Below are 27,014 nucleotides of genomic sequence, written 5' to 3'. Positions count from 1 at the left end.
ACCCGAGGGTAGCACATTTTTCCTGTAGAGGGCCAGATAATGAATTTTTTTTTTGGCTTTGCCGGCTACCTACTGTCTCTGCTGCAACTACGTAACTCAGCAGTGGTGGTAAATGCCACCACAGACAATAGTGAAGGAGTGGGTGTGGCTGTGATCCGATAACTGTGTTTACAAGAACCAGCAGTGCGCAGTAGTTTGCAACCCCTAGTTTACACCATGGGCATTGGGGCTTAGATATAGCTGAGCTCAAGTCTAGCTCCTTCTTCCTGGATGGGTCTCCGCCTTTGTAAGGTGGGCATCATAATTGTACCCGCCTCACAGACGTGCTGTGAGGATTAAGGAGATGATGAGTGTAGAGCTCAAATACTAGCTTAATGCATCGTGATTTCTCTATTACTGTGGGCAGGCTTGGGACTGGGGGCCGGGTCTGCAGTGGTGAGCAAAAGGAGACGGGGCTGGGGTTTCAGCGCAGAGAAGGGACAGAGGGTAGGACCCCTCTCTCAGGACCCCAGAATCATCAAAGCTCTCTCCACTCCTCCCCATTCTCCTCTGTCTTTTATCTCCTTTGGGGTAGGTAATTGTTCCTTCTGTCAACGTGTTCTTCCAAACCTAGAGTTTATAGCATAAACCTTTGAGTCGTCAAAGAACTTTTTCTTTCTAAAAAGCCTGGTTCTTGCAGTCAGAGTTCTGACAAGTGTGTTGTCCCTGCTGAGTTTCAAAGGCCTGTTTTGCAGCCCCAAACCAAAAACCTGATTCTATTCTCAGTTGCCAGTCTCAGTCATCCCCTCCTGAGACAGGACATGATTGAATGGTGAACACCAGGGTTGGGGCGTTTGGGGGATCAGTTACTGTCTCAAAACACTGTTCACTGCACCAGTTTTGCAGTGGACCACTGGAGAGGCAGTGCATCCACCACTGTGGTTAAGGGCATGAATTCTGTAGCTAGACTGCCTGGATTAAAATGACTGTCATCTATTTGCTATGTGGCCTTGGGCAAATCCCTTAACCTCTCTGTACCTCTGTTTTTTTTATTTATTGAAGTATGTACCTCATTCCATACTCATTAAATGGGGATTGTCATATTACTATACCTACCTCATAGATTTGTCATAAGGGAGATGATGACATGAAAGGCACTAGAACAGTGCCTGGTACAAGACAAGTATCTTTAGCTGCAAGTATTTATAAAATTTAGTACTGAGAATTGGTCACAATTCTTTATATAGCAGACCAAAAAAAATTACATTAGCAAATCTATTTTTTTAAAAATCCTCAGCTAGTTTGCTAACCATACTTCCCAAGTAAAGATCAAGCATCCATTCGTTCATTCAGCCGTGTTCTTTGTCCTACTATAAATGCCAGGTGCTAAGAATACAGCAGTCAACAAAGACGTTAAGGTTCTTGTAAGTTTAACCGGCACCTGCTATAGGTCTTCTTTAAAACACTTGGATAGCCTGTATGTTGCACAGGGAAATGGCTCTAGGCTTGAGGAGGAAGATCTGAGACAGTGATCCTATGCTCTAAATTGTTAGGGAAAACATACGTTATTAGGGAGAGTGGAATTTACAGAGAGACAACTGCTGACCCAGACCGCCTAACAGTTAAGAATTAAAAAGAAAAAGAGAGAAATGAATAAAAATAAAAAAATAAAAGAAGGAGGGGGGAAAAAAGAGGAAAGGAACTCATGTTACAGACCTAAAAGGCACCCTTATCAGACAGTGTCTGGAATATATTTCATATCGTTGAGCAAGAAAATCAGAACAATGAACAATATGCGTATTTGATTCTACTTATGTTTAAAGATGTCCATTCAAATGTACACTCATGTAGGCATGTTCAACATCCATTAAGGATTCATTCTACACTGTTATGAGCAATTTTCTCAGGGGTGGGATTATGGGAGAGATTTTAAATTTTCTGCTTAACACATTTTATAGTATTTTTTGGAATTTTTACAAGTGTGCATTATGGTGATTACTTTTAAAAGAAATACTTACACATTAGAAAATTTGCTCAAAAATCAAATGGGGGGTACACTGTCAAGTAGTGAGCTTCCTGTCAAAAGAGGTATTCAAGCAGAAGCTGAAGGAGCATGAAGCAGAGGCTGTGATAGGAGATTGGACTAGTCATCTCTGAGACCCAGAGACTCACCCGAGGATTCTGAACTGGGTTTCAGCTCTGAAAAATTCTCACCTAGTGTCTTGAGAGCCAGTGTGCTGAGTGGCTGGCATGAGATTTGGCTTCCTGCTGCTCTGAGTGGGACCCTGCTGCTCTGAGGCACCCCCGTGAGGTTTCCATGGGCCCTAAGGTTAACCTAATGCTTTGCCTTTCCTCTGCCGGCTGGCTTTGCCAAGAGCTGTGCGCACTGCTTGGAGGCAGTGGGACGTGCTCAGGCCACGTTCTTCATACTGGGACTGGCCAGGTAGGGAAGGAGATGGGGAGGAGGTGATGACGTGGGGGCCCTACCACACGTGTGGATAAGAGTTCTTGTTCCTCCTCCTGCCCCTGCAGGTCAGCAGCCATGGGGCTGCTCTGGATGTGTTTGCTGCTGGTGGCCTCTTGTGCCACCACTGTCCAGGGCTCACTAGAGGTGGACGATGAGGAGGCCAGCATCGACGTGACCCAGCCCTTGCACATCCTGGTGGAGAACAACCTGATGGTGCTAACGCCTGCCGCCCTGACCCAGATGCTGAACGAGACCCGCTTCCTGATGGTGCTCTTCTGTGAGTGTCCTCCACTCCTGGGCAGTGGGTGGCGTGTGGGATGAGACCTGCCTCCTTTCTCCTGGCAGCCAGGGGAGTTTTAAATATTGATAAACACATGAAAACACATTTTATTAACAACTAAAAAAATGTATATAACATCATCCTCAATTTCTGGACGAAAATACTGAGGTCCAGGGAAATTAACCAATTTGCAAAATGCTGTGTTGCCACTTTGATCTTAATTTGTATCTGGTTCCTCTGTCCCACTGAAGGCAAAAAGCCAGGATATACCCTCAGGTGTCTTTGTCTTTCTGAACCTCAGTTTTCTACTCTGTAAAATGGGCAGAAACATAAGGACTACACTAGATTATGTGAAGAATAAATAAGATAGTATGTTAAGTTGCTGGAACTGGGGGGGGGGGGTATAGCTCAGTGGTAGAGTGTGTGCTTAACATGCACAAGGCCCTGGGTTCAATCCTCAGTACCTCTGTTAAAATAAATAAAGCTAATTACCACCCTCCCCCCCACCAATTAAAACAAACGAAAATAAAAGTTGCTGGAACACAGTTAAGGGCACACTCTCGAGAAAAGATTTTTAGATCATCTCAACTTGGCATGTCCACTTTCACTCTTCAGACTTTGCATCAGCAGGCACTGTGATGGAGAGGACAGGCTTCTTTTTCCACTGGCAGACACCTGTGCCTTGGGACAGGGTGGAAGGGATTTCCATAGCATCTTTCACACAGTGAGCACTTACCGTATGCTGGGCAGTGTCCTTGCAGCCCCACTAAATGGTAAGTGATAGAAACCTAACCACAACCCAGCATGGTGGCTCTATTTGTCTTCCTATTCGGGGACATTTCACAATTAAAATTGTGTTTATATCCGCTCTTGAAAAACCAAAAGCTCACATCCCAGCAACGCGACAGTTGTCTGGAGCTGAGGTACGATCTCCATTTTTACACAGAAAACACTCTCGTCAGTTTACCCCACATCCCTGTCCAGCCAACCCCGCGCGGGCACACCTTTTCCTCACCCCCACAGCATTTGGCTTTGTGTCCCCTGCCTGAAATTCAGGCCCCGCAGCTCCTTCCTCAATTCTTGTCATTTCTCATTTGACACGTTCTCTCTGAGCGAGGCCACTTCACTGGGGGAGCTGGGTGAGTGACAGTGCCAGCAGCTTAGTTGCTCTGGGTCCCGCTGCTTCCTCAGCTGGCTTGTGCAGCCACTTCACTCACAGTGACATAGAACAAAGTCATTCTTTTTGTGCCCTTAACTTTGATTGTTCCCAGAAGGGAAAATCTGGTTGGGTCATTTTTCCTACATCCAATATGGAGCAGGTCTATTGTGCAAAACTCCATCAAAATAGCTCCAAGCCCCTGACCTCTGTCCAGCTCAGGCTGTTCCTGGCTTCCTTCAAAGTGTCAGGATGCATGCTTGATTTTACTTCAAGCCCATGGTGCAAGACTTAGGAGAGATCTAGTCTGAGCCATTTCCTTTCTACGAGCTTGTGAGCAGGGCATGCACTTGGCTGAGCATCCCTTATCCACACCAAGACTCCGGCGACCACCTTCTGTTCTCACCTTAATCCATCACCAAGTCCTGTCGATACCACCTCCTAAAGCCCTCTGCAGTCTCCAGTCCTCCCATCCTCTGCTACTGCCTTAGTTGTGGCTTCACCATTCCGCCCCTGACCCACCGCAGCATCTTCTAGATGGTCTCCCCTCCCCCTCTAGTGCTGTCTTGACAACGTACTCAGAGAATTTCTTTTTTTCTAAAATGCAAATCTCTTTGGGTCTCACTGGGCAATGTCTTCACCTGGATTGCGAAGCATATGTTCATGGAGTTGCCTTGTCAAGAGGCTGCGTCCACCTCACTTCCACCTGGACTGACTAGGAATGCGAATCTCATTGGGTCACTCCCTGATTGAAAAGCCATAAAGACCCTCTGCGCCCTCTGCGCCCTCCTTTTCACAGCATTTGCCACACTCTATTGAAACTGCCTTTAAACTTGTGAGCTCCACGGGGGACAGGGGCCAAATCTTGTTCACCTCTGGATGGCTAACATCTGGGATTGTGCATGGTGGGTGTGCAGAGGTGTTGAATGAGTGAATGAGCTCTCCTTTGGCCAACAGTGTTCTCCATGAATGAGACAGGGGAAAATGAAGGCTATGCTCAGTGGGGAGAGGCCAAAATGAGACTTATCAGGAGCTATTTCTAGGCTCATGAGTAATTATCCCTAAAGCATCGCCACCATCATCATCACCATCATCATCCTTCTGGTTGCTCAGGTCGAAATCTCAGAGTCGTCCTTGATTCCTTTCATTTACACTTCACCTCCAGTCCATCAATAAATCCAGTCAACTCCTCCTTCAAAATCCCTCGAGGCTCTGACCACTTCTCAACCCCTCCATTGCCCCTCCCCTGGTTCAACCTGTTACTACCTCTCACCTGGATAATTACAGTGGCCTCCAGCTGGTCTCCTTTTTTTTTTTCTCTTTGGTCTAATCTCCAGGAAACATTCAGAACAATCCACTATGTTTCCACAACCCTCAGAGGAAAGGTCAAAGTCTACTCAGTCGCCTTCAAAGCCTCTGTCACCTGCACCCACCCCGGCTCACTCTGCTTCAGACCCAATAGACTTCCAGTCATTCCTCAAACATGCTGTGTGTGCTCCCACCTCAGGACCTTTGCACTTATGGCTCCTCTGCTTGGAACTCTCTCCCTCCTGGTATCCACATAGCTTGCTCCCTCATCTCCTGAGTCTTTATTAAAATGTTCCTTCTCAGTGAGGCTTCCTTTTGACTCCCTGCTTAAAGTCAATTCCCTGGACTCTCCCCACTTCCACCCCTGCTTCTTTTTTCTCCATAGCACCTAACATCTAACGTAGACTGTAGTCTGCTTCTGTATTTATTTTCTGCCTTCTCTAGTGACAGCAGTGATTTTTATCAATCTGTTCATTGTTAAATCCCCAGTACCCAAAACAGTGCCTGGCACATGGAAGATGCTAAAAACAAAGTTGTCAGATGAATGAATCCCATTACTATTACTGGTAGGTCCCATCCATTCAGCTCTCAGAACTGCTTTCTCTCACTCACATTTTGGACATTGAAGAGCACTGGGCAGTGTTCACGTGGAACCTCAAAAACTCCACTGCTTGGACAATCATTCCAAGTGTTTTTCTCGCCCCAAGCTCCTACCCTTAGAAACTCAGATTTGGACACTATGTCAATCAGCAACCCCCAACCAGCCAGGCATGGCCGAATCCGCAAGGGAGCCAGGGGAGAGGCCCATGGGCCAGAGGCGCTGGCAACAGGCCAGTGCCTGCTGGTGGTGATGGATGAAGGATATCGAAGGCAATGATGGTGACCAAGCAGGTAGTGGAGAGACATCGGCCTAAAAGGAAGGCGAAAAGTCCCACTTCCCATCCATTGACTGGGAGTTTAATGAAAACGATCACTCACCTTCGGGTTCCATCACCGGAGCAGGTGTGCTGACTGGCAATGACCGGGGTGTGGGGCAGCCGTTACAGGCCTGGCTTTCTGGGTTTTGCTTTACAAAAGACCTCTCTGTTGGACTTGGAACTGCCCGTGGCAGTGGAAGTGATTTACACTTTTTCCAAGTGCTCCAGATGGACAAGGAAGTTTGAAAAAGATAAGGTGTTCTGGCTCGAAAGGGAATCAGTGACCCCCTCCCCCTGCCCTGGCTCAGCCCTCCTGCTGCAGACACTGGGCAGTGAGGGGCCGAGGCGGGAGGGCTGCAAGTCACACACAGGAGGAGGGAAGGCAAACACTGCCGCCTTTTAGCCCTCCCATTTAGGCCAGGAAGGCCTCTTCTGCTACCGGGGTCATGTACCAACCCCCTGAGACTCTCCCGAAAAGGGGTCCCCACTACCCGGCAACGAGAGGGGCCCAGGAATCTTAATCAATGGTGTCAGGTCTCTTTAGCACTCCTTCCCAGGAGGATGGGCTGAGTGAGCAGGGGAGCATCATGACCTTCCATCCTTACCCTTCCCACACCTGGCCTTCTTTCCATGACCGTCCCCTGCCCATGAGTAGACCCTGGACAACTGAAGGCGCCCAACTTGGCCTGTTAGAGCCAAGACTTTCCACTGGATGCCGCTCACACTCTCTTTTCTCTCTCTCTCTCCCCCGACCTCCACTATAATTTCTGACCGAAAAAAGTTTGCAATAATAACAGTAGTAATAATAATGCATTGTGTATGTACCACGTGCCAGGCGTTGTGCTAAGGGTCGGACGTGCCTGTGGAGGGTAGAGAGCAGGCACTCTGCAGCCAGATGGCGTGGGTCTGATCCTGCTCGACCTCCCACTGCCACGTGGACTTGGGCGAGCAAGTCATTTTAATTGTGCGCTGGTTTCCTCATTTATAAAAGTGAGACAACATTGGCAGCACCTGCCCCATAGGGGCACCGGGAGGATCAAGTGGCTTAATCCATGTAAATCTCTTAGAAAGTGATAAGCACTGTATGATGGATTGTTAAATAAATCTTTTGACTCTGACAGCGTCCCAAGGTGGCCACTATTTTGTGGGGGGAAGTGGGGCTTAGAGTGATTAAGTTGCTCAAAGTTATATTGTTTCCAGTGTTGCCCAACCCAAAGAACCCTAATGTGTGTCTCCCATGATGGCCAGTTGGAGGGACCGTGTGTCTCCCAGCCTGTCGCATTTCTGAGTCTACCTACTAGCAGTGGAGCGCGAGGAAGGCCCAGGAGCTGAGCAGGCCATGCAAAGCCTCCTCCTCGGGAGACATGGGGCCGGAGAGGAGAGACCCTGGCGAGTTCTGTTTTCACGCTGGCTCTTTCAGACAGCCCGTCCTCCCAGCAGTCCAGGAGCATGGCGGAGGAGCTGGGCAAAGCCGTGGAGGTCATGGGGAAAGGCAAGAACGGGCTTGGCTTTGGCAAAGTGGACATCACGGTTGAGAAGGAACTTCAGGAGGAGTTTGGCATCAAGAAGGCCCCGGAGCTGAAGCTGTTTTTCGAAGGCAACAGATCGGAGCCCATCAGCTGCAAAGGTAACGGTACTTGTGTGTCAGCCAAAGTGCTGCTAGCTACGGAGACACATAAACACTGACATTTCAGTGGCTCAACAGAATTACAAGTCTATTTCTGGCTTGCAAGAAGCCCAGTTAGCAGCCAGGGAGTGGAGATGGGGGCTCTGCTCCACACAGTCTTTCAAAGACCCAGGTTCCTTCCAGCCTGCAGCTCAGTCCTCCCCTAGGACTGCAAGCCATCTGCTGTCTCCTCTGCATCTGGCCAGCAGCAGATCCTGGGAGGCAGAGGAATGCTGATGGTGGTGTCCGTGGCCCAAGCCTGGAGGTGACAAATATCACTTCTATGTTCATCCTATTGACCAGAATTCTGTTACATGCCTCCACCCAACTGAAAGGGTGAGAAATATGGCCCTGCTTTATGTCCATAAGGGGAAAAAAAAAGATTTTGGTGGACATGTAGCTGCCTCCACTACAGCTTGCATCTCAGCTGGGGGGCCTGGGACGCACCAGGAGGTGGGATAGTGAGGCACATGGTTTATAAACTATCAGAGACCAGAGAGTGAGTTCCCAACTCACCTAACTCCCCACTCTCATGCAATCTTCCACTTTAGGATGATTTTGACAGGGTCCGAGGCCAAGGAAGCACTGATTGACCAAAAGGGAGACAGGGAGATGCTAGAACAAGACGGGCTTGGGACAGGGCAACTGCCAAACCCTTCAGCTTCTGTCATCGTCCATTTAGCTCATTAACTCATTTGTCCACTTATTCCACACCCTTTTATTAAGCCTCTACCGTGTATCAAGCCCTATCTTATGTTGAAGGAAGCTTAAAGAATTTTGTGCCTCCGTGTGGCACATGGTAGGTCCTGATTTTTAAAAGTGTTAAATATATTGATGCATAATCTCATATACAATGGATGGATGGAATACAACTAAAAAACAGACGTGCCCAGCACAATCCCTACTATGTGAGTAGAATGTTCCCATTGTGTGTGTTAAATGATTGAGTCTCAGAAAACTAAGATTGCCTTTTGCAGCACCTGGCATTTAGCAGGTTTGCGATAAGCCTGCTTGAGTGTTGCTGCGAGAACTAAAGGGGAAAGGGCCACCAGGTGCAGGGGCTGCAGGATGTCTTGAAGTTCTCAGAATGGACACAAGAGGGCATGAGGCTCACAGGCCAGATTTAACGGAGGACGGTGCCGAGGATACAGCCAGCCTCAGAGCAGGTTACGTAAAAGACTCGGCAATGCGGTGGCTCCCAGCTGGTTTGTAACAGGATAGTGTGTGCAGAAGGAAAAGAGACAGGAAGAGAGGGCAGGAGCAGTGAGAAAAGGGACAAAGACTGCTGCTTTGTAAGTACCAAGTGACAACCCTCAGTGCCACCCACTGACGCCAAGGGAGGAGCCCTTTGTGATGGGTTGGTTTGGGAGAGGGCTGTGAAGAAACGAGAAGCTCCAAGTTACTTTGTCGAAGTTCATATCTGCTCATGAGTGGCTGAGGCTCTGAGATGCCCCGGCCTCCTGAAGGACTTGTGAGGTCTAACTCCACTTAGAGGCAACAAGGTGACAGTGTGGTGACTTCCAGACTGGCTGTGCCCCCTTTTGCACTGTGAACCAGTGCCTGGAACCTCCTCTGCCATTCGGGAAGCTTCACCATCACCTCCTCCAGGAAGTCTCCCCTGACTGCCTGGGTCGGAGTGCCTGCCCTGCTTCTGCAATCTCACAGGATCTGTTCTTCCCCCTCAAAGATCTCACCTCACAGAATTGTATCTGCTCCCCTTCGTCTACTCAGCTGAGAGCACAAGGGCAGAGGCCGATCGAACCTCCTTTCCTGGGGCCTCTGAAGAGGCTGCCAGAGCTGGCGGACACCCCCTGGCTTCAAATCATCACTACGGACCTGAGGAACAATACTTCTTCCTGTCGAATTCTGACTTCCTCGTCTGTGAAACGAGGATGGTGAAAGCACCTACTCCTAGGGTTCCTGGGAAGAAGGAGTAAGTCTGCAGCGCACAAGCCCTGACACGCGTCTGAAGCTTTCACTCTGTTCCAGGCACCATTCTGGTCCCTTTGTAGATGTCACAACAGGACAAAGTGGGATGTGCTCTTACAAGTGGGGAACCTGAGAGTGGAATAACCCTCAAGGCTCCCCAGCTAATTAGCACTGGGATCCGCAAACATTTTCTTTAAAGGACCAGACCTTACAGGCCGAACAGTCTCTGTTGAAACTACTGGACTCTACTGATGCTGTGGGAAAGGAGTCATGTACACAAAGAGGCACAGCTGTGTCCCAATAAAACTTTATTTATAAAATCAGTTGGCAGGTTAGATTTGGCCCACAGGCTATAGCTGACCGACCCCTGTTGTATATTGCGCTGTCCTCCGTGTAAATGACAGATGTGGTTTTTATTCTTCTCAGGCTGTCAGTCTCCTGGCCCTAGTCCAGTGCCTGGAACACTTAGGTTTTCCACGCATAGGTTAGAGTTTGAATGGGAGGGAATTGCGAGGGCTCCTGCTGTGGCAGGCTTGGGGTGGGTAAGGAGCCAGTCCATATTTCTACTGGGCTTGCCCAGCCCCCTTCTGCCTCAGTATGTCCCTCCACCGTGGAAAGAGGCAGTGAGATGCTGCGTTGGAGCCAGTGCCTGGATTTCAGGACCAGCACTAGCTGTGAGGACTTAAGGCAGCCTCAATTTCCCACTGCCTAAAAAGGATGAATCGTGCCAGCTCTGCCATTTAATGGGCTTCACTGAGCTAAGGGGACAACACTTTACTGGCCCTGTGACTTTTATGAAAATGTTCCTCCTCAGCAGGTGAGGTTTAGTCCTTGCTGGGTCAAAGCCCCCGTCCTAGTTCTCCTCTAGTCTCCAAGGATTGATGGTGGGAGACTTGGCCTTGACCATCTCCCAGGAAGGAGGGGCACTCAGGCTGCCTCCAGGGCCTCAATTAATGATGCATTCACAGCTTGGTGCCTGCAAATACGCAGTAGAGTGACAGCCCCAGTCAATCATTGACCTGGCGTTCACACTTCCATTGTCACCGTGTCCTCTGGTTCAGAGCCAAGCACCAGGAGCAGTTCCTGCCCCATGGGGACAGTGCCCAATTGGCAGGCAGTCAGAAGCAAAATGTTTGCCAAGTTCCGAGCTACCTCAGTCCCTTGGAGTCCAGAGGGGCAAACAGAGCTCATCCATCCCAGAGAAGAGGGCCCGAGGTCAAGTGGCATCAAAGCGGCTTATCTAACGATTCAGTCACCTCCTTCATTCAGCCCATCATTATTTCCTGAGCACCTATTATGAGCCAGGCATTCCAGGGGTGTAGAAGAGGAAAACATTTCCTTTCTTCACTATAATTAAATTGACATAAGAGAGGTTAACAGAAGAAAAGCAAATTTCATTTCCTACGTCCAGGAGTCCCAAAGACACAAGGCACAAAAAAGTGACCAGAGCAGGCAGCTTTCACACTTTTCAGGTAAAGGAACAAGAAATCTGTGAAGAACTGACGAGACAAAGGGGTTTGGGCTTGGGGAAGTAAATTAATGAGGAAGTACCGAGGTTGATGGATGGAGCCTTCGCAGCCTTGAACCCCTGTCTCTGGTGATAAGAATGCCCTCTGCCCTCTGCCCTCCTGGTGCAGGGCGGCCACCTCCCTATGAGACATTTCGCTCCCGCTTTCAGACGGACAGAAGAGGGCTGGGGTAACCTTCTTACACAGGCTGTTTCTAGAGTAACTTTAGTTCAAAATAATCAATCTGCCAAAGTCATATAATTGCAAGTGGCATATTCTGCTGCCCCTTCAGGAGCTACTAAAGAATTTGGCAAAAAAAAAAAAAAATCATAACTTCAGAAACAGACTCAGTGAAGAAAATAAAACAGGTCATGAGATAGAGAATGATTGAGGGGAGAGTAAGAAAAGACCAAACTGAGGATTCAGTAAGCAGGAGGAGATGCCCTTGAGAGCTGAGAGGAAACGGCTGCCCAGGCGGAGGGCCTAGCAGGTGCCAAGTCCCGTGTGCGGGAGGATAAGGTCATGGGTAGAGTGTGGACAGAGCTGAGGGGCAGGTGACACAAAGGGTGATCAGAGCACTGGTTCTGATGACCTGAAATTCAAACCCATTTGGAGGGTTTTTAGTCACCTTTTTTGGTATTTTCAGGATTTCTAAAGCAATTCCTTTCAGGTCACTTGAAACATAGTTTTTTTCAGGCAAAGCCTATAAGAGGGTTTTTCATGATATGTGCCTGTTACTTCCTAAAAGATGACCCAGACCACTGGGAAAATAGAAACTGAAACTTGAGGCTGAAATCCAGGAGAGGGGGGACTGCTGTGGGTGGAAAGCCATGGTCTGAGGGTGGCATGAAGCCTCCCTCACCCCTCTCTGTCCCTGGAGACCACCACACTGTCCTCCTACAAACTTTCAGAGGCTTTACCCACTGTGGTTTTTCGAATGGCCTAATCTGCATCTCCTAATGTTGGACTCAGCACCCCCAGGACCAGGAATTCTCCTCCTGGGCATGTACCCAACGGAAGTGTGTACAATGTGCCACAGAGACACGCGTAAGAATTCATTCTTAATAGCCCCAAACTGTAAACAAACCAAACGATCATTAACAGGGAGAGGATAAATAAACACGGAATATTTACACAATGGAATGCTACAAGTACAATATGGAGGGAGAAACACACACTATGGTTCTATTTACATGAAGTTCAAGAGCAGGCAGACTAATGCTTGCTGTTAGGAGTTAGGACAGTGGTTAGTTACCTCCAGGTGGGGCTGGGGTCAGGGCTGTGAGGGGGCACAGTGGGGGCTTCTGAGAGGCAGTTAATGTTCTGTTTCTTTATCTGGGTGGTATTTACACATGTGTGTTCATTTTGGGAAAATTCATCAAACTATACATTGTCATTCGTATACCTTTCTGAATGTAAAAATACTTCATTATCAATTTAAAAAAGGCCTAATGTTGTGAGGGAAGGTAAGCAAAGACACTAAAAATAAGAGTCCTTTCCAGTTGATTCAGCAACTCAGTGTGCATCCCTCAAGCCCTAGGCAGAAATATGTCTTGCCACAGGGCCTTTGCACAGGCTGTTCCCTCTGCCTGGAAGCCTTTCCTTCTCTAGTGGCTTTCTGTTAACTCCTACGCATTCTTTAGTTTTCAGCTAAGTGATTTTCTCCAGGAAGCCCTCCTTGACTTCACAGGCTAGGTCGCATATCTTTGCTACAAGTTCATAGAATTCGCTTTTGAATATTTACTTTGAGTGTGATTATGCACTTGTTTGTGTGATTATTTGACAGTTGACCTCCTCAACAGAATGAGAACTGCAAAGCAGTGGCAATGTCTTGTTTCTGCTCACCATTTTATCCCCAGGACCAAGCACAGCACTCACGAACATAATAGGCACTCAACGCTTAATTATCAAATGAATGAATGAGTGAAGGAATGAATGGAGAAAGAATAAAGGCCTGTGTATGTAGCCCAAAGATACTTACCGCAACCTTTGCGTTAATCTTAGCTCATAAACTCATTTTAAATGATCCGTTTTATTCTATAGCAGGCTTCAACAGAAAATAAAGTGAAATTGATGATCTAGCAAACACAAGGCCATGTGCAGCCTGGTGTACATTCTGGCACACCGTCACGTCTCCCCAGATATGGTAGAATGTGTCCCAGTTTTAGAAGCTAAGAGTTTTGTGTGCTTGGCACTTCCCATAGATAGCTGAGAAATGGAAGTCAGGGTCTATGGCCTTAGCAGGCATTTGTGTCTCAGCTAAGGAACTGGAGACGCAGGGAAATAATGGAATTTCCCCAAGGGCATGGAGCAAGCTGCTCTTTTTATTTACATTTTTTAAAATTTATGTTTTTAAAAAGTAAATCCATCTTCCTGTCACTTTGAAGGGTGGATGAGAAAAAGAAGGCTGGGCATGATTCCTCCCAGGTTTGATCCCCAGGTTTGCTAGTAGCAGGGCCAAGGGCACACTGAACTTCAATTTCCTCATCTGCAAAATGGGGAGAATATGAATCCCGTAGGGTTGTTGTGGGGATGTAATACACCCAAAATGCTCAGTGCAGTGCCTTGGGGAAGACAGGCCTTCCTCCAGTTCAAGAGGAAACTTCTGTGGGATCCATTTAACTGTATCTCTCTCCAGGAGTGGTTGAGTCCACCGCCTTGGTCGTTTGGTTGAGAAGACAAATTAGCCAGAAAGCATTTTTGTTCACTGACACCAATGAGATAGCAAAGTTTGTGAATTCCAGGCCCTTGGTCATCATTGGCTTCTTCCAGGTACTGGGTTCAAGAGGTGGGAAGGGGCTTCTCAACTGAGGAGGAGTCTTGTGTCAGGAAGAGGGGTGGGATGAGGAAATGTCCTCCATTTGGGATAATTCCATGCCCATTCTTCCTTTTCTGATGAGCTGGTTTTCTGGGAGAACCGCAGGATTAAAATAAAGAAAAGATGGAAGATAAATGGTAATAGAAACAAACTGCAAAAGTAGAGAGTAATGAGGAGAGAGGGGAGATTGACATATATTGAGTTGATTTTGACAGTGTAACTGATCTTTTTGGGGTCCATTTGGAACATCACTGAATAATCAATAATTTGCACACTCATTTTGCCTTTGGAGAATAGTTTCTGATACGTCTTAGCTCATTTCCTATAATTTTGATGACTCCTTTCCTTTGAGTACAAGTCAGAACTTTAGGGTTATATTTATATATGGGGAGAGTTTATGACTTTTTCTCTCCCATCCTATACTTTGTCATTGTGTTCGGCCCCAGTGTTCTTTCAAGCTAAAGAATGAAGGTCGAAACTGCAACCATATCTTGATATCAAGTTCACAAATGGTACTACACGTGGTCAAATCAGTTGCCTCTTTTGAACACAATTAAGGAATAGATGCTTAAAAATCTCAATGCTTGTGTTAGAACAGCCTTCACTCTCATACTTGGAAAAGGTCAAATTTATCAATTCTCTCCACTCATCTCTGTGAGTTTGCCTATTTTGGCCTTAGTCATAGCCACAGAAGTATTCTGGGTGTGAAACACCCATGAAAGTGGATTTAGGTGACCCAGCAAAACCCCAGAACTTGGAAAGGTGAGGAGACAAATTAGTCACCATTTTCACCCTGCCCTTGAGAAATCCAGGCATTTTGCTTTCTACCAAAGCCTTATCAAGCAACCCTCCCCGAACAGGATTTACAGGAAGAAGTAGCAGAGCTGTTCTACGACATGATCAAAGACTTCCCAGAGCTCACGTTCGGAGTGATATCGATCAGAAACGCCATCGGGCGTTTCCACGTCACCCTGGACAGTGTTCTCGTCTTCAAAAAGGTAGGGCTTTGGTCTTAGTGCTAGTGCATGGTTCGAAATAATGAACTATGCATGTATGTATGGGCTTTGGGTACAAATTCTGGTCCTGCCACTTGCGAACGAAGTGGCATTGGACTAGTCCGTTTCTGGGAAATCGTAGTCTCCAGCTGTTTCTCTGGCCTTTCTAGCCCTTTTCCACTGTAAGCTCCTCCTTTCCTTGACCAGTAAATGTTATAAATTAAGGCTCAGTCTTCTGCCCTGTGTTTTCTTCTGGTCCAGGCTCCTCCCCCGACCCTCCATCAATCTGGAATTTAATTGGGTGGCAGGAGTGATATAATGGATTCAGCTTTAGTTTTCTTTTTTCAAATGGCTGCCCAGTTCCCTCAGTGCTAGTCATTCCTACTGATCTCAAAGATCATCTTTATCATATACTAAATTTCCACATGTATTTGGATCTTTTTCTGTCCATTCAAAAACACAAATTAGGTTATTTTATTCTTTATTTATTTTATTTAGAATTTTTCAATGACTTCCATGGGCCTAAGTAAAAACAGAGTGGCTCGCAGTCTTCTCTGTGAGAAGACTTCTGTCTGTAAGGCAAGCAGCATCTGGATATCACTCCACCTACTTCTGTGTATGGTGTTGGGCAAGTAACCTAACCTCTCTGGAAGATGCCGTGGAAGAGTTTGCTTTCCAACCTGGGAGGGAGGGGAAAACCCTTTGATAATGCATGACAGAAACCCCAGAAAGTATGAAAAGAAATATTGATAAATTTGGACCACATAAAAATTTTAAAGTTCTGCAGACTAAACCCCATCACAAAATCAAAAACCAAATAACCAACTTGGAAATGCATTTAGGAGAGGTTTGATCTATGTTAATTAATGGTTAAAAACATGGGCACTAGAGCCAGTTGCCTGGGTTGGAATCTTGGCTCCATTTCTGACTAGCTTACCAACCCTGGGCAAGTCACTTCACTTCTCTGTGCCTCAATTTCCTCCACTGTAAAATGGGCGAAGTAACAGTATATCGCTCAATGAGATGTTTTGAGGATTAAATGAGCTAATACACATAGCATATTTAGAACTGTGGCTAGTACGGTATGAGCTCCCTGTAAGTAATAGTACTATTAAGCTACTGTTATGACCAGAAAGAGTTTAGGCTTTATCCAGAGACAACAGGGACTGTGAAGTATTTAAGCAAGAGGTGCATTTTTAACAACATCTCTCTGGCTGAAGTGTGGGGGATGGATTGAAGGGAAGCAGGAGGAGATAATTAGAAGACCACTAGGAGACTTTTGCAAGAATCCGAGGAATAGGTTTGAATCAGAAGGTGAGACTGGTGATGAAGAGGAGGAGATGGAGTAGAGAGAAATAAGGAGATAGTTGCTTCTTTCTCCTTCCCGCGCAGACTTTGATCCTGGGCTCCAGAGAATTATATCATTCCCTGTGTTAATCCAGGTCCCTCTGTGAAGCAGTCATCAAGCAGGATTAGTCATGCAAAAGATTAGGGGAAATGCTCTTGAAGGAAGACAGAGAGGGAGCTGGGGGAAATTCATCAGACCGTGATGTAGGTCTGACCCTTTGGAAGGAAGGAAGGTTGGATGGAAGAGTCCTTGACTGCTGTGGAGTTCTAAGAAAGTTCATTAATGTCACCTATAAGAGAAGTCCTGCATCTCCCAGAAATGGGCTTGCTTTAGTATCCCTTGCGAATTAATTGCTCAGGAGCAATGCGTGAGAAAGCGCTCAGCATCAGCACAGATACACTGACGGATTTCGGAGCGAGGCAGCTGGGGCTGTCAGTCAGTTACACCCCCTGTCTTTGTAGACTGGAGATTTTCACAGCTGCCACGTCCCCATATTCCACACTCAGGCTAATCTGCCCAGCCGTCCATTTGTATTAAGTATCTAGATTATTTATGACACCTATTTTCATGGTGTTTTCCTTGTATCCAAGGAAAAAATTGTACGATTTATATTTATTAAGTACCTACATCATGGATGCTACTGCCTTCTAACGTTTTTCTTCTTTTGTCCAAGGGAAAAATCGTGAACCGCCAGGAGCTTATTAATGATAATACCAACAGAAATATCCTCGGTCAAGTCATGAAACAACAGCTCACAGGGTTTGTTATTGAATACAGCTCTGAGGTCAGTGAGCGAAGGGTCCTGGGAGAAGGGCAGCGGGGGCAGCTGTGTGCACGGGATGACCCGTTTTCCTTTTAATTTCAGAGTAAGGACCTGATTTATGAATTGTACATCCTGAATCACATGTTGCTCTTTGTCTCCAAAAGCTCCAAGTCGTTTGGTATGATAATGCAGCATTATAAGTTGGCATCGAAGAAATTCCAAAACAAGGTTTGTGGAAGTTGCCATTGCTCTTTGGGTCTCTTTGGATATGACTCCAAGACCTGCAGACCCTGACGCCATCTTCCTGCCTTTCTGGTTATATATTAATCCAGGAAGGATTTGTGTGTTCATTTGCATACTAATCTCCTGATTTGCATATCAATGCTGTATGTTAGTCACTATGTAATTTTAAACTAGCTTCCTCTCTTCTTCCTGCCCAGTGTGTCTCTCTTTCTCACCAAACCTTTGCCCCTTCTTCCCTTATCTTTTTGAGTCTGCCGTGGGAGCAGGGTTGGTCTGGCTGCTTTTTCTGATGGGCTGTGCTCCACTAGGGGTGGCTGACCACAGTGCTGGCAGCCTTGGCCTGGAGGTGAGGGGGAGAGGAGAGACCACTCCTGCCTGAGGTCAGGGAGTAGGAAAAGTCTGAAGCCCTGTGGCTGAGGTTCTAGGCTTCAGCATCAACAGAACTGCATTCAAATTCTCTTCCTCTTCCAAGCGATTTTTGTCTTAGGTGAGTTTAACCTCTCAGTCTCAGTGACTTCCTGTGTGAAGTGGAGAGTCATGGTAAGAGCTAGAAATGCTGTATGTAAAGCAATGAGCAAATGTACCATAAACATTGATTATTATTATCGCTAACATTATCATCATTAGAAACAAATCAGTTTTTTCTAAGCACTGTATCTGTATTTTTGTAGTTCCCACCACCTGGACTATTGACTTCATTTTTCTCTTTATTTTTTATAAGAAGTAAGGTAATGGCAGATTTTTTTTTTCTCTTGAAGAAAATTATTCTAAAATTCAAACAAAACAATGAAACACTTTGAAATCCCAAATAAACACAGAATAAAGCTACTGGGGCATGAACATCCTTAATGTTCATGCTACAATCCATCTCAGTATTCTCCAAGAAGCTTATTCTAATTACAGAAGTTTCTCTTATAAATACATTTCCTGGCTTATTCAATTTTAAACTTTAAGATTTTTGATGTAATTAAATTGCTTATAATCTGATTGCTTTCCCTCGATTTCTGTTATGTTATAATAGTCAATACTTAGCCATAATTCTTCTAGGTTTTTTTTTTTATTTATTTAGCTCTTTAGTCTAACTGGAATTTATTTCAGCTTATATTATGAGAGGAGGTTCCAGATTGCCTTTACCCCAGTTAGGAAGCTTTTCAAATGCCATTTATTGATTGGGTTCTATTTTGAGCCAAAGATAAACAGTTGGATGAGTGTTCTTCTAACAGGTCACACCCACATAGCTTATCTTGTTCATTTCTAGCAAATGTTTGTTGAAAGTATGCACGGTTGGTTTTAATATGTCTGAATTGTTTTTTTCCCATTCTCCCCAGCACCTAGAAGAGTGCCTGGCACGTAGTAGGGCTCTTAATGTTTTGGCAGATGAATGACCTGAGAGTATCTGAATCCAGGGTCTGCAGGAATCTCTAACCAGTCTCTTTCTCCTACTCTGACTTCTTTACAACCAGCGTGATCTTCTAAAAATTATCACCATGTCACACTCTGACTTACTGTCCGTCAGTGACCTCCCATCTCATTCAGGTTAAACCCCAACTCATTACTGGAGTTCTGTCTCCCATGCCCCTCCTCCTCATGGTGCTGCAGCCACATTGGCCTTTCCTCTCTATTCTAGAACACTCTATGCTTCCACCCCACCGCCCCTTCTCCAGCTTTTGCAGCCACAGTTTCCACTGCCTGAATCAGTGTTCCCTGGAGCGCAGCTCACACGTGACCTCCTCAGATACTCCTCCCGACCTTCCTGCCTGTTACTGGGCCCCCACCTCACCCCTTCTGTGCAGGCACTTTCTCACGGTGCCCTGATTGGCGCCCACCGCTATCTGAATTTATTAATTAGCTTACTCATTTCTCGCCTGCCTTTTCCACTGGAACGTGAGCTTGATGAGGGCATAGATTTTGTCCGCCTTGGGCAGTGTTTGTATCTCCAGTGCTTAGCAAAATGCCTAGGAGCCACTCCATAAATATGTATTGAATGCATGAGTGAATGAAGTCGTGAGTTTCCCTGATGGAAGAATAGTAATTCTGGTAAGAATGAGTTGACACGTAGTGAGCATTTTCTACCTCCCAGTCACGGCACGAAGCCTTTACATACAGTGTCTTGTTTAAGTCTCTCAGGAACCCTATAATGTGGGTACTATTAAAAGGAAATTGAGGCACAGAGCGGGGAAGTTCCCGTTTTGCCCAAGGAACTGGGATGAGAGCTCAGCACCTCCTGCCTTCCTACAGTTGTGTGAATGGCGCCCTGCACAGGGGTGGTGAAACCAGGCTGATGACCACTGCCTGTCTGTGCACTGGGGCGCACGGCTGCATCCACCTGATAAAAAGGAGCCTCTGTTCCGGTTTTCAGAGGTGCCCCGTAGACGCTGCTATTTGCACTCCTTTGGTGCCCTCCCACATCTTCCCTAAAGTTTCTCTCCTTTGGGAAGGGATTCCTTACCCTTTTCATGCCTCCAATCCAGAGAGACACAGGTTTCGTTTGATTTGGCAGATCCTTTCCATCCTCGTGGATGCAGATGAACCCAAAAACAGACGTGTCTTTGAATATTTTCGAATCACAGAGTTCGATATTCCATCCGTCCAGATCCTCAACTTAAGCTCTGATGCAAGGTACAAAATGCCTTTCGAGGAGATAACCTATAAAAACCTCAAGAAATTTGGTCAAAGCTTCCTGAATAGAAAAGCCAAGGTAAGCTTGTTCTTGGGTAAGGACCTCAACATGATCACCTTTTTTTGTAATCCTGCTGGCTTTGGTCATCTGCTAACGGGGAGGCAGTATAAAGGGTCAATGTCATGGTTCTTGTGAGGAAATATCCTCATCTTCCTACCTCAGACCTCCATCATTTTCACCATTTCCCATCCCTCACACCCAAGCCCCACACTTTTTATGATCCCTCCTAAAGAATCATCAAGTCCTTTCCAGCGTTCGGGGTGGGGATGAGGGATGCTCTTGTGGCAGACAAGGCTGGTGAGCTGGGCAAAGGCCAGACAGCAAGGACTTACAAGCATAGTAGGGATTTGGTATCCTAAGAGGATTGGGAAGCCAGATTTACATGGTGAAATTAGAGCCTGCTTGTAGGAGAATAAAGCCGTGGAGAGGATTAGGGGGAGAAGCAGAGAGGACACTAAGAGGCTATGACAGTGATCTAGATGAGAGAGGACGTCTACTTGGACAAGGGTAATAGCAGTGCTGATGGAGAGAAGGGTGTGAATTTAAGAGATACTCAGAAAGCCGGGGTCGCAGAGAAAAGTATATGTTGGGAGACTTCCACCACTTTCTTCAAAGAGAAGCAAGAGCTGGGTTCATTCTTTCATTCATTAGTTCATTCATAAAACATTTACCGAGGCCTCATAATGTACCAGCACTCAACGGTACTCAACGGTACTCAAAGGTAAGAGAAGAAAAGTCCCTTGGGACATTCCATCCATTGAGACAGGGACACAGTAACCAAATAACCAGAAAAAAATAAATATAAATGGTAAACTTACATAAGCAATGCAGGAAAAGTGCCAAGTATTGTAAACATTTATGAAAGCAGGGCCTGACCTAGCCTGTGGGAGTGTCAGGGAAATCCTCCTTTGAGATTATTCTGAAAGATGGATCCGAGTTAACTAGAGAAGGAAGTGCAACATTGATGACGTGGGAGGGAGACTTGCCCTTTGAGTGAACAGAAGACCATTGTGGCTGAAGAAAACCAGGGAAGAATGGTGATGGGCTTGGAGAAGCTGGCTGGAACCAAGGTGTGATAAATATTTTAAACGTCACATAAACGATCTTAGTTTGATTCTTGGCTGCCCTGTGGAGTGGAGGGGGACAAACTAGTTAAGATGTTAGTGATGTGACTTGAACCCCACCCTCATCTAAGAATCCTAAGAATCATATATTTATGCTAGAACCCACCCCAGTTTGGAGCCCTGTCTCCTCCTCAGCCCTCTGATTCCAGGTCGCCCTGGACAACCCAGGCTTCACATCTAGCTCATGATCTGTCTCAGCATTTCAAACTTTTCCCCAAGGCTGTTGTTGTAAGAACAAGAGAAAATTTTCCATCATTTCCAGTTAAGGGACAAGGTTGTGGGGTGGAGGTACCCCCATCTACCAACCCCTTTCTGGAGGTCTCTCAAATTTGCTTCCTAGAAACATCAATCCAGTGAAGAAGTTCCAAAATATTGGGACCAGAGGCCAGTTAAGCAGCTCGTTGGGAAGAACTTCAATGATGTCGTCTTTGACAAGGAAAGGGATGTATTTGTGATGTTCTGTAAGTATCTCTGCAGAGGCCACTGGAAGCAGTGGCTCCAGCATTACTTTCCAAGTGTAGCCCCTGAATTCTTGGGCACCAAAATCTCCGAAATGTATCAAAGCACCACACTAGGGATGGTCTTTGGACATCCAAAGGGTTTGGATCAAGAGACTTTCCTCAAAAATCAAATTCTTGAAATGTGTGGAATACCTTCCACGCCTGTCTCTACATTGTCTCATTTAATCCTCACAACTTACTTTTAAAAGTAGCTACTTTTATTGTTCCCACCTTACAGATGACTAAACACAGTCCCAGGGAGGTAAAGGAAGTCTTCTAAAGTCATGCAGCTAGTAAGTGACCTTAAGTAAGTAAGGGGTTGAACCTAGGCAGCCTGACTCTGATGTCTATACCAGTAACTGCTGTGCAGAACAGCAGCAGTGGCTTTAAGTAACTCATCAAATGGCCCGTAGGTAATCTGCCTGAGTTGGTGTGGCCAAATCATGCATGTAAAGGACGTGGAACAGTTGTCTGGCATCTTACAGGCACTTGATAGTTGACAGATATTATTACTATTACTTTCTCTATTGTTATAACTATTTCCAGTGCTCACCCAGGGACTACGTGCCTGTCCCCAGCTGTTTCTGATTTGCATGTGAAAACCAAAGCCAGGGACCTTCTCTTCCACCCAGAGACACAGAGAAGGGTGGCAATGAAGCGACTTCAGAGATCTCTTTCATTTAACGGGCAGTTACCATTTATTGCACATAGTTTGCTGTTTATACACCTGGTCTCATTTCCTTCTTAAAACAAAGCTCTTAGGAAAGTCCACTGGATTCCCCGATAATGCAGACCAGGAAATCCGGCCTCAGGGAGGTTAATTACCTTACCCCAGGTCACACAGTAAGTAAGTTGCAAGACAAAAAGTTCAAATCCAGCTCCGATGTCATCACTTCCTGGAGGGTCAAACAGGGGTTGAATTACATCATGCAGGCCTTTAAAAATCTCATTGAAATGGGCTCTCATCCACAGAGCACGGTGTTTAAAGTCTGCTTAGTTAAACAGCCATGATCTGCTGCCTTTAAGTGAGAGGCTGGGGGTGACTTTCTGCACTTACCTGACACCCGGAGTCATAAAAACGCCCACTGGGTTCTGGTAAAAGGCAAAAGCAGCCTCATTTTCCTGGAAGCAGGGCTGTCGGATTGACCCCCTGGGACTGCAGCCATTACGCCCCATCTTGCTCCGACCCAGGGCCCATCAAGCTCCAGGAGAGCTGCCGGGGTGCAGTGGGTCATGGAGGAGGCACTTGGTTTGTAAATGGAGGGATGATCATCCAAATGTGATGTCCGGAGCCTTTGAGGCCACTCTTCCCCCAGAGCCAGAAACTTTAATGGCAAGGTTATTTCCCTTCTCTGTTGGAGCTGGTCCCTGATTTCTCTCCATAGGTCCAGACGCCTGGGCCATACTTAAAGCTCAAGGAACCATCTGTAGGGAAGTCCAGTGTCCCCTTGCCAGGGGTCGTTGTGCTTGTCATAACCTCTCATTCACTTCTTGGGTGTATTCCCCTCCACTGGATTGAGAGGCAGGGCGACACCATGGTCACAAGTCAAAGCAGCCTATTTCCAAATCCCACTTCCTCTGCTTATTTTCCTGGGGGACCTTGAGCTAGGAGCTTAACCTCTGCTGGAAAACTCTAGGGCTCCGTCTCTCTCTATCTTTCTCTCTCTCTCTGTCTCTCTCTTTCTCTCTCTCTCTCTCTCTCTCTCTCACACACACACACACACTTTTTGGAAAAACATGAGGAATCATCTAGCAGAAATTCTTTTCTTGGTTTTCTTCTTCAGCTGGAGTAGAAGGCTATGTGAAAGGAAAAAAAAAAAAATAGAAGGAAATGTCCCAACATGCTAAAAGCGTTAATGTCTGAGCAGAAAGGGACTAGGCTATTATTTTTTTTCTAATTGATTTAATGATGATCAGGAACTATGGCTGAAATGTAAAATAACCTAACATACTGTTAGAAGAGAGAGGGAGTGCACTGTGCAAACGCGGAGACGGTGTTCACGGGGAAGCTTGGCTTTCAGAGTCTTTATTAGTGTGAGCTCAGTGACTCCCCTTCTCTTCCAGATGCACCCTGGTCCAAAAAGTGCAGGGCGCTGTTCCCAGTGCTGGAAGAGTTGGGGAGAAAGTATCAAAACCACTCCACAGTCACCATCGCCAAGATCGACATCACAGCAAATGACATTCAGCCGATTCACCTGGACCGGTATCCCTTCTTCAGGCTCTTTCCCACGGACTCTGAACAAGTGAGGGGCTCTTGGGACTCACATAACTGGCAATGTGACATTATTACCATGGACTCGATTTCTCCCCGCCTCCAGCTCTGCCTTCTACCAAATCAGCGTCATTCTCAGCCCCAGCCCCTATTATCCTCTCATATTCAAGTTAGAGAGAGTTATCCATTAGCTTCCATGAAAGTCCCAAGACTCAGTCTAATTGGGTCCAACTTAGGTCAGTTGATTCTCCCTGACCCCATCATTGTGGCCAAGAGGATTTGGCCCGGGTTACGTGATTCCCTCTGCTATTGGAGCTGAGCCCTACCCAGACTATATGGAATAAGGTGGGGGAGGTCACCATGTGGATATTGGAGGTAGGGGGCTATCAAAAGAAGGAAGAATACATGATAGAGACAATCGAATATTTTACACTTTGGTTTTATAGTCATCAGACATCACCAATGTTCATGGAGCACACTCTTCATGGCACTTTGGCATGTGGGGAAGGGTGTCAATCAAAGAATTATAAGCCAAGGACCCTGCTCCCAAGAAGAACATGACTCAGTGTTGGGGAGAAGTCATGATATGGGCTCATCTCCAAATGCAATTGGACTTGGATGGGACAGATTCTGGAGGGCAGATAAGGCTGGAAGTCTCCATGCAGACATGAGACTTTGAGGAATGGTGAGGATTTAAATCAGATTAGAGGAAGGCATGTGAATTATAGGCAGGAAGTATAATATGAACAAGGAGGGAGGCAGAAGGAAAGCCACAGAACTGTGAAAGAGATGCCATCCCCCTGGTGCAAAAAGATGCTTGCAGGGGGTCAGGGAAAATGAGGCTGAATTGAAAGGGTGAGCCTGTCACAGATCCTCAGTTACCTGGAAAGGAATTTAGACAGCCAGAGGACAGTAAGCAGTTAAGAAATCTTAAAGACTGAAAGAGGAAAGGAAACTAATGATGGCTGAGCAAGAATGTGTGCAGGGCGCTTTGTAAGATAATGATTCTTATTCTTCTGTAACAGTAATAGTAATAATAGCAAACACATATAGTGCTCACGATGAGTCACGCGCTGTTTCAAATGCTTTCCATATAGTAACTCATTGAATTCTTAAAATAACACCATGAGGTAGAGACTGTTATTACCTTCATATTGCAGTCAAGGACACTGAGTCAGCCAAACCACACTGCCGAGTGATGAAGCCAGAGTTTGTGTCCCAACAGTGTGGCTCCATCATTCCTGCTCTGGACCACTGCATGACAGCCCTATGATGGAAGATGTTTTATTATCCTGATCTTAGGGCCATTGTAATGGAGGCTCAGAGTAGTTAAGGAACTTGTTCAGGTTGTTAGGAATTTGACCCAGGGTTTACCTATGGAGCAATCCCTGAGTATTTTGCAGGAAAAGGCCACCATTCTGACTCTGTTCCATTATCTTCTTAGGCTGTACTGTATATGGGAGAACATACCATGGAGGGCTTTTCTGACTTCCTGGAAAGTCAAATCAAGGTCAGGATTGAGGATGAAGATGAGGTAAGGTGAAACAGCAGTACCCTGGATGATTCTGTCCCACACAGAACCATCAGGAACTCAATGGACTAGGAAAGAGGTTGCCAAGAGTCCCCCAATCTTGTGCACTTTGGAGAGACCTGGGATGGATCCAGTTTGAATGACTTCATTCCAAGGGCACTTACTACCAGAAATGGCAGACTTTGGAAATACTGGGAAGGGCAAAGACTCTGACACATAGCTCTGCAGGCTGCTGCTCTGGGTCCGCTGTTCCTGAGTGGGTAACCAGATGTCTTGATGGGATCCTGCCCTCTGGCATTATTCTCCTAATAGATGGGCCAGTCCCCATTGTCTCTTAATTCTGTTCATGCCTCAGTGAGGCCATCTGCATGAAGATGTCATTTGTATTAGTTAGGATCCTTCCAGTTGCAAATGTCAGAAACTATCTTTGGCTTAAGCAGCAATGGGAATTTATCCCAGATAACTGGTAAACTATCAGGTGTGGGTGGATTCTGAAAGTCAGAGTCATTTTCTTTCTCCCCATCTCTGTTTTTCTCTATATTGGCTTCATTCCCAAGCAGTCACTTCCCCAGGGAGAAGCAATGACCGCTCCCCAGCTCTTAAGTAATACCCTCCCAGCTTAGAAAGAAAGCATCTACTCCTTGGTACTCCTAGTCCAAGTCCTGGAACGAATCTCTTTAGTTAGGTCTGGGTCACACGCCGCCAAACCCTTGAGCTAAGTGTGGGGCAGCCACACCTATGGACTGACAGTGGGGAAAGTCTGCTTGGCAATTATAATCACAACTATCATGTAATTTTTGCCTCTTTGTTTCTTTATCCTCCTTCTTCCCTCCCCTTCTTTTTTTCTTGAATAGCTACTGCCTGTTGAGCAAAGTGAAGTGGCAGAAGAGGATATATTAGCTGAAGAAAAGGAGGTACCTTTTATAAAGAAAGAGTTACCTGAACATGAGTTGCCTGAGTTGGAGAATGTGACTGAGCTGGACGAGCCAGCTGGGCAGAAAGAAATGGCCAAGGAGGAGGAGAAGGCGGCTGAGCCCAAGGGGCCTCCGAGACAGAAGAAACCAAGACTGAAGGAAGAACTGTAGCTTCTCCAGAGCCAGGAGGGAAAGTGTCCATTTTCCAGGTCCTGGCATCATTTGCTGAGTGGATCTACTCCAATCAAATTATATATCATTGCGACAGGTGGGCGGAGGCTGGATAATAAAAACCCCCTGAATGCCTTTGGCCCTGTTTTATTCATTACCTCTTTTTCCTGGTTGGTGCTGCTTTAGAAGAGCTGTTTGGCCTGGAATTCAGAAAGGGCTGCAAATGAAGCCATAATAGCAACATTTAAGGTGTGTTTAGAATAACACGCGTGTCATTCGCTTAGTTCTCACAGCCTCACTGGGAGCTAGGTTTCATCACCCCCATTTCACAGATGAGGAAACTGAGGCAAAGAGAGGTTAAGCAACCAGGCAGATCACACAGCTAGACAGCCCTTGAGATATGATCCCAAGCAATCTCATTCCAGAGACTCTGCATTTAACTGCTATGCACACACCACTACCACCACCACCACCAGCAGCAACTTGGGGTCTCCAGAGTTTGGCT

The 27,014-nt window shown here is 46.3% G+C and overlaps 1 protein-coding gene and 1 non-coding gene across 2 annotated transcripts; both read left to right on the top strand.

Moving 5' to 3' along the window:
• Positions 1 to 2,521: 2,521 nt before the first annotated feature.
• On the top strand, positions 2,522 to 26,670 carry PDILT (protein disulfide isomerase like, testis expressed). The gene is made up of 11 exons (XM_010982575.3): positions 2,522 to 2,723; positions 7,528 to 7,734; positions 13,849 to 13,982; positions 14,889 to 15,026; positions 17,045 to 17,155; positions 17,237 to 17,362; positions 19,878 to 20,075; positions 21,522 to 21,642; positions 23,746 to 23,924; positions 25,338 to 25,427; positions 26,279 to 26,670. The coding sequence occupies exons 1-11, from the start codon at positions 2,522 to 2,524 to the stop codon at positions 26,507 to 26,509; spliced, it is 1,737 nt and encodes a 578-aa protein (XP_010980877.1). The 3' UTR covers positions 26,510 to 26,670.
• On the top strand, positions 3,124 to 3,195 carry TRNAV-AAC (transfer RNA valine (anticodon AAC)). Its single transcript has one exon. It is a non-coding gene; the product is annotated as a tRNA-Val (tRNA).
• Positions 26,671 to 27,014: the final 344 nt, after the last annotated feature.

This window comes from Camelus dromedarius, chromosome 24 (genome assembly GCF_036321535.1).
Source record: "Camelus dromedarius isolate mCamDro1 chromosome 24, mCamDro1.pat, whole genome shotgun sequence".
NCBI classification, from domain to species: Eukaryota; Metazoa; Chordata; class Mammalia; order Artiodactyla; family Camelidae; genus Camelus; species Camelus dromedarius.
Note: the sequence above shows the minus strand (reverse complement) of the source record. Positions and strands in the feature narration are given on the sequence as shown.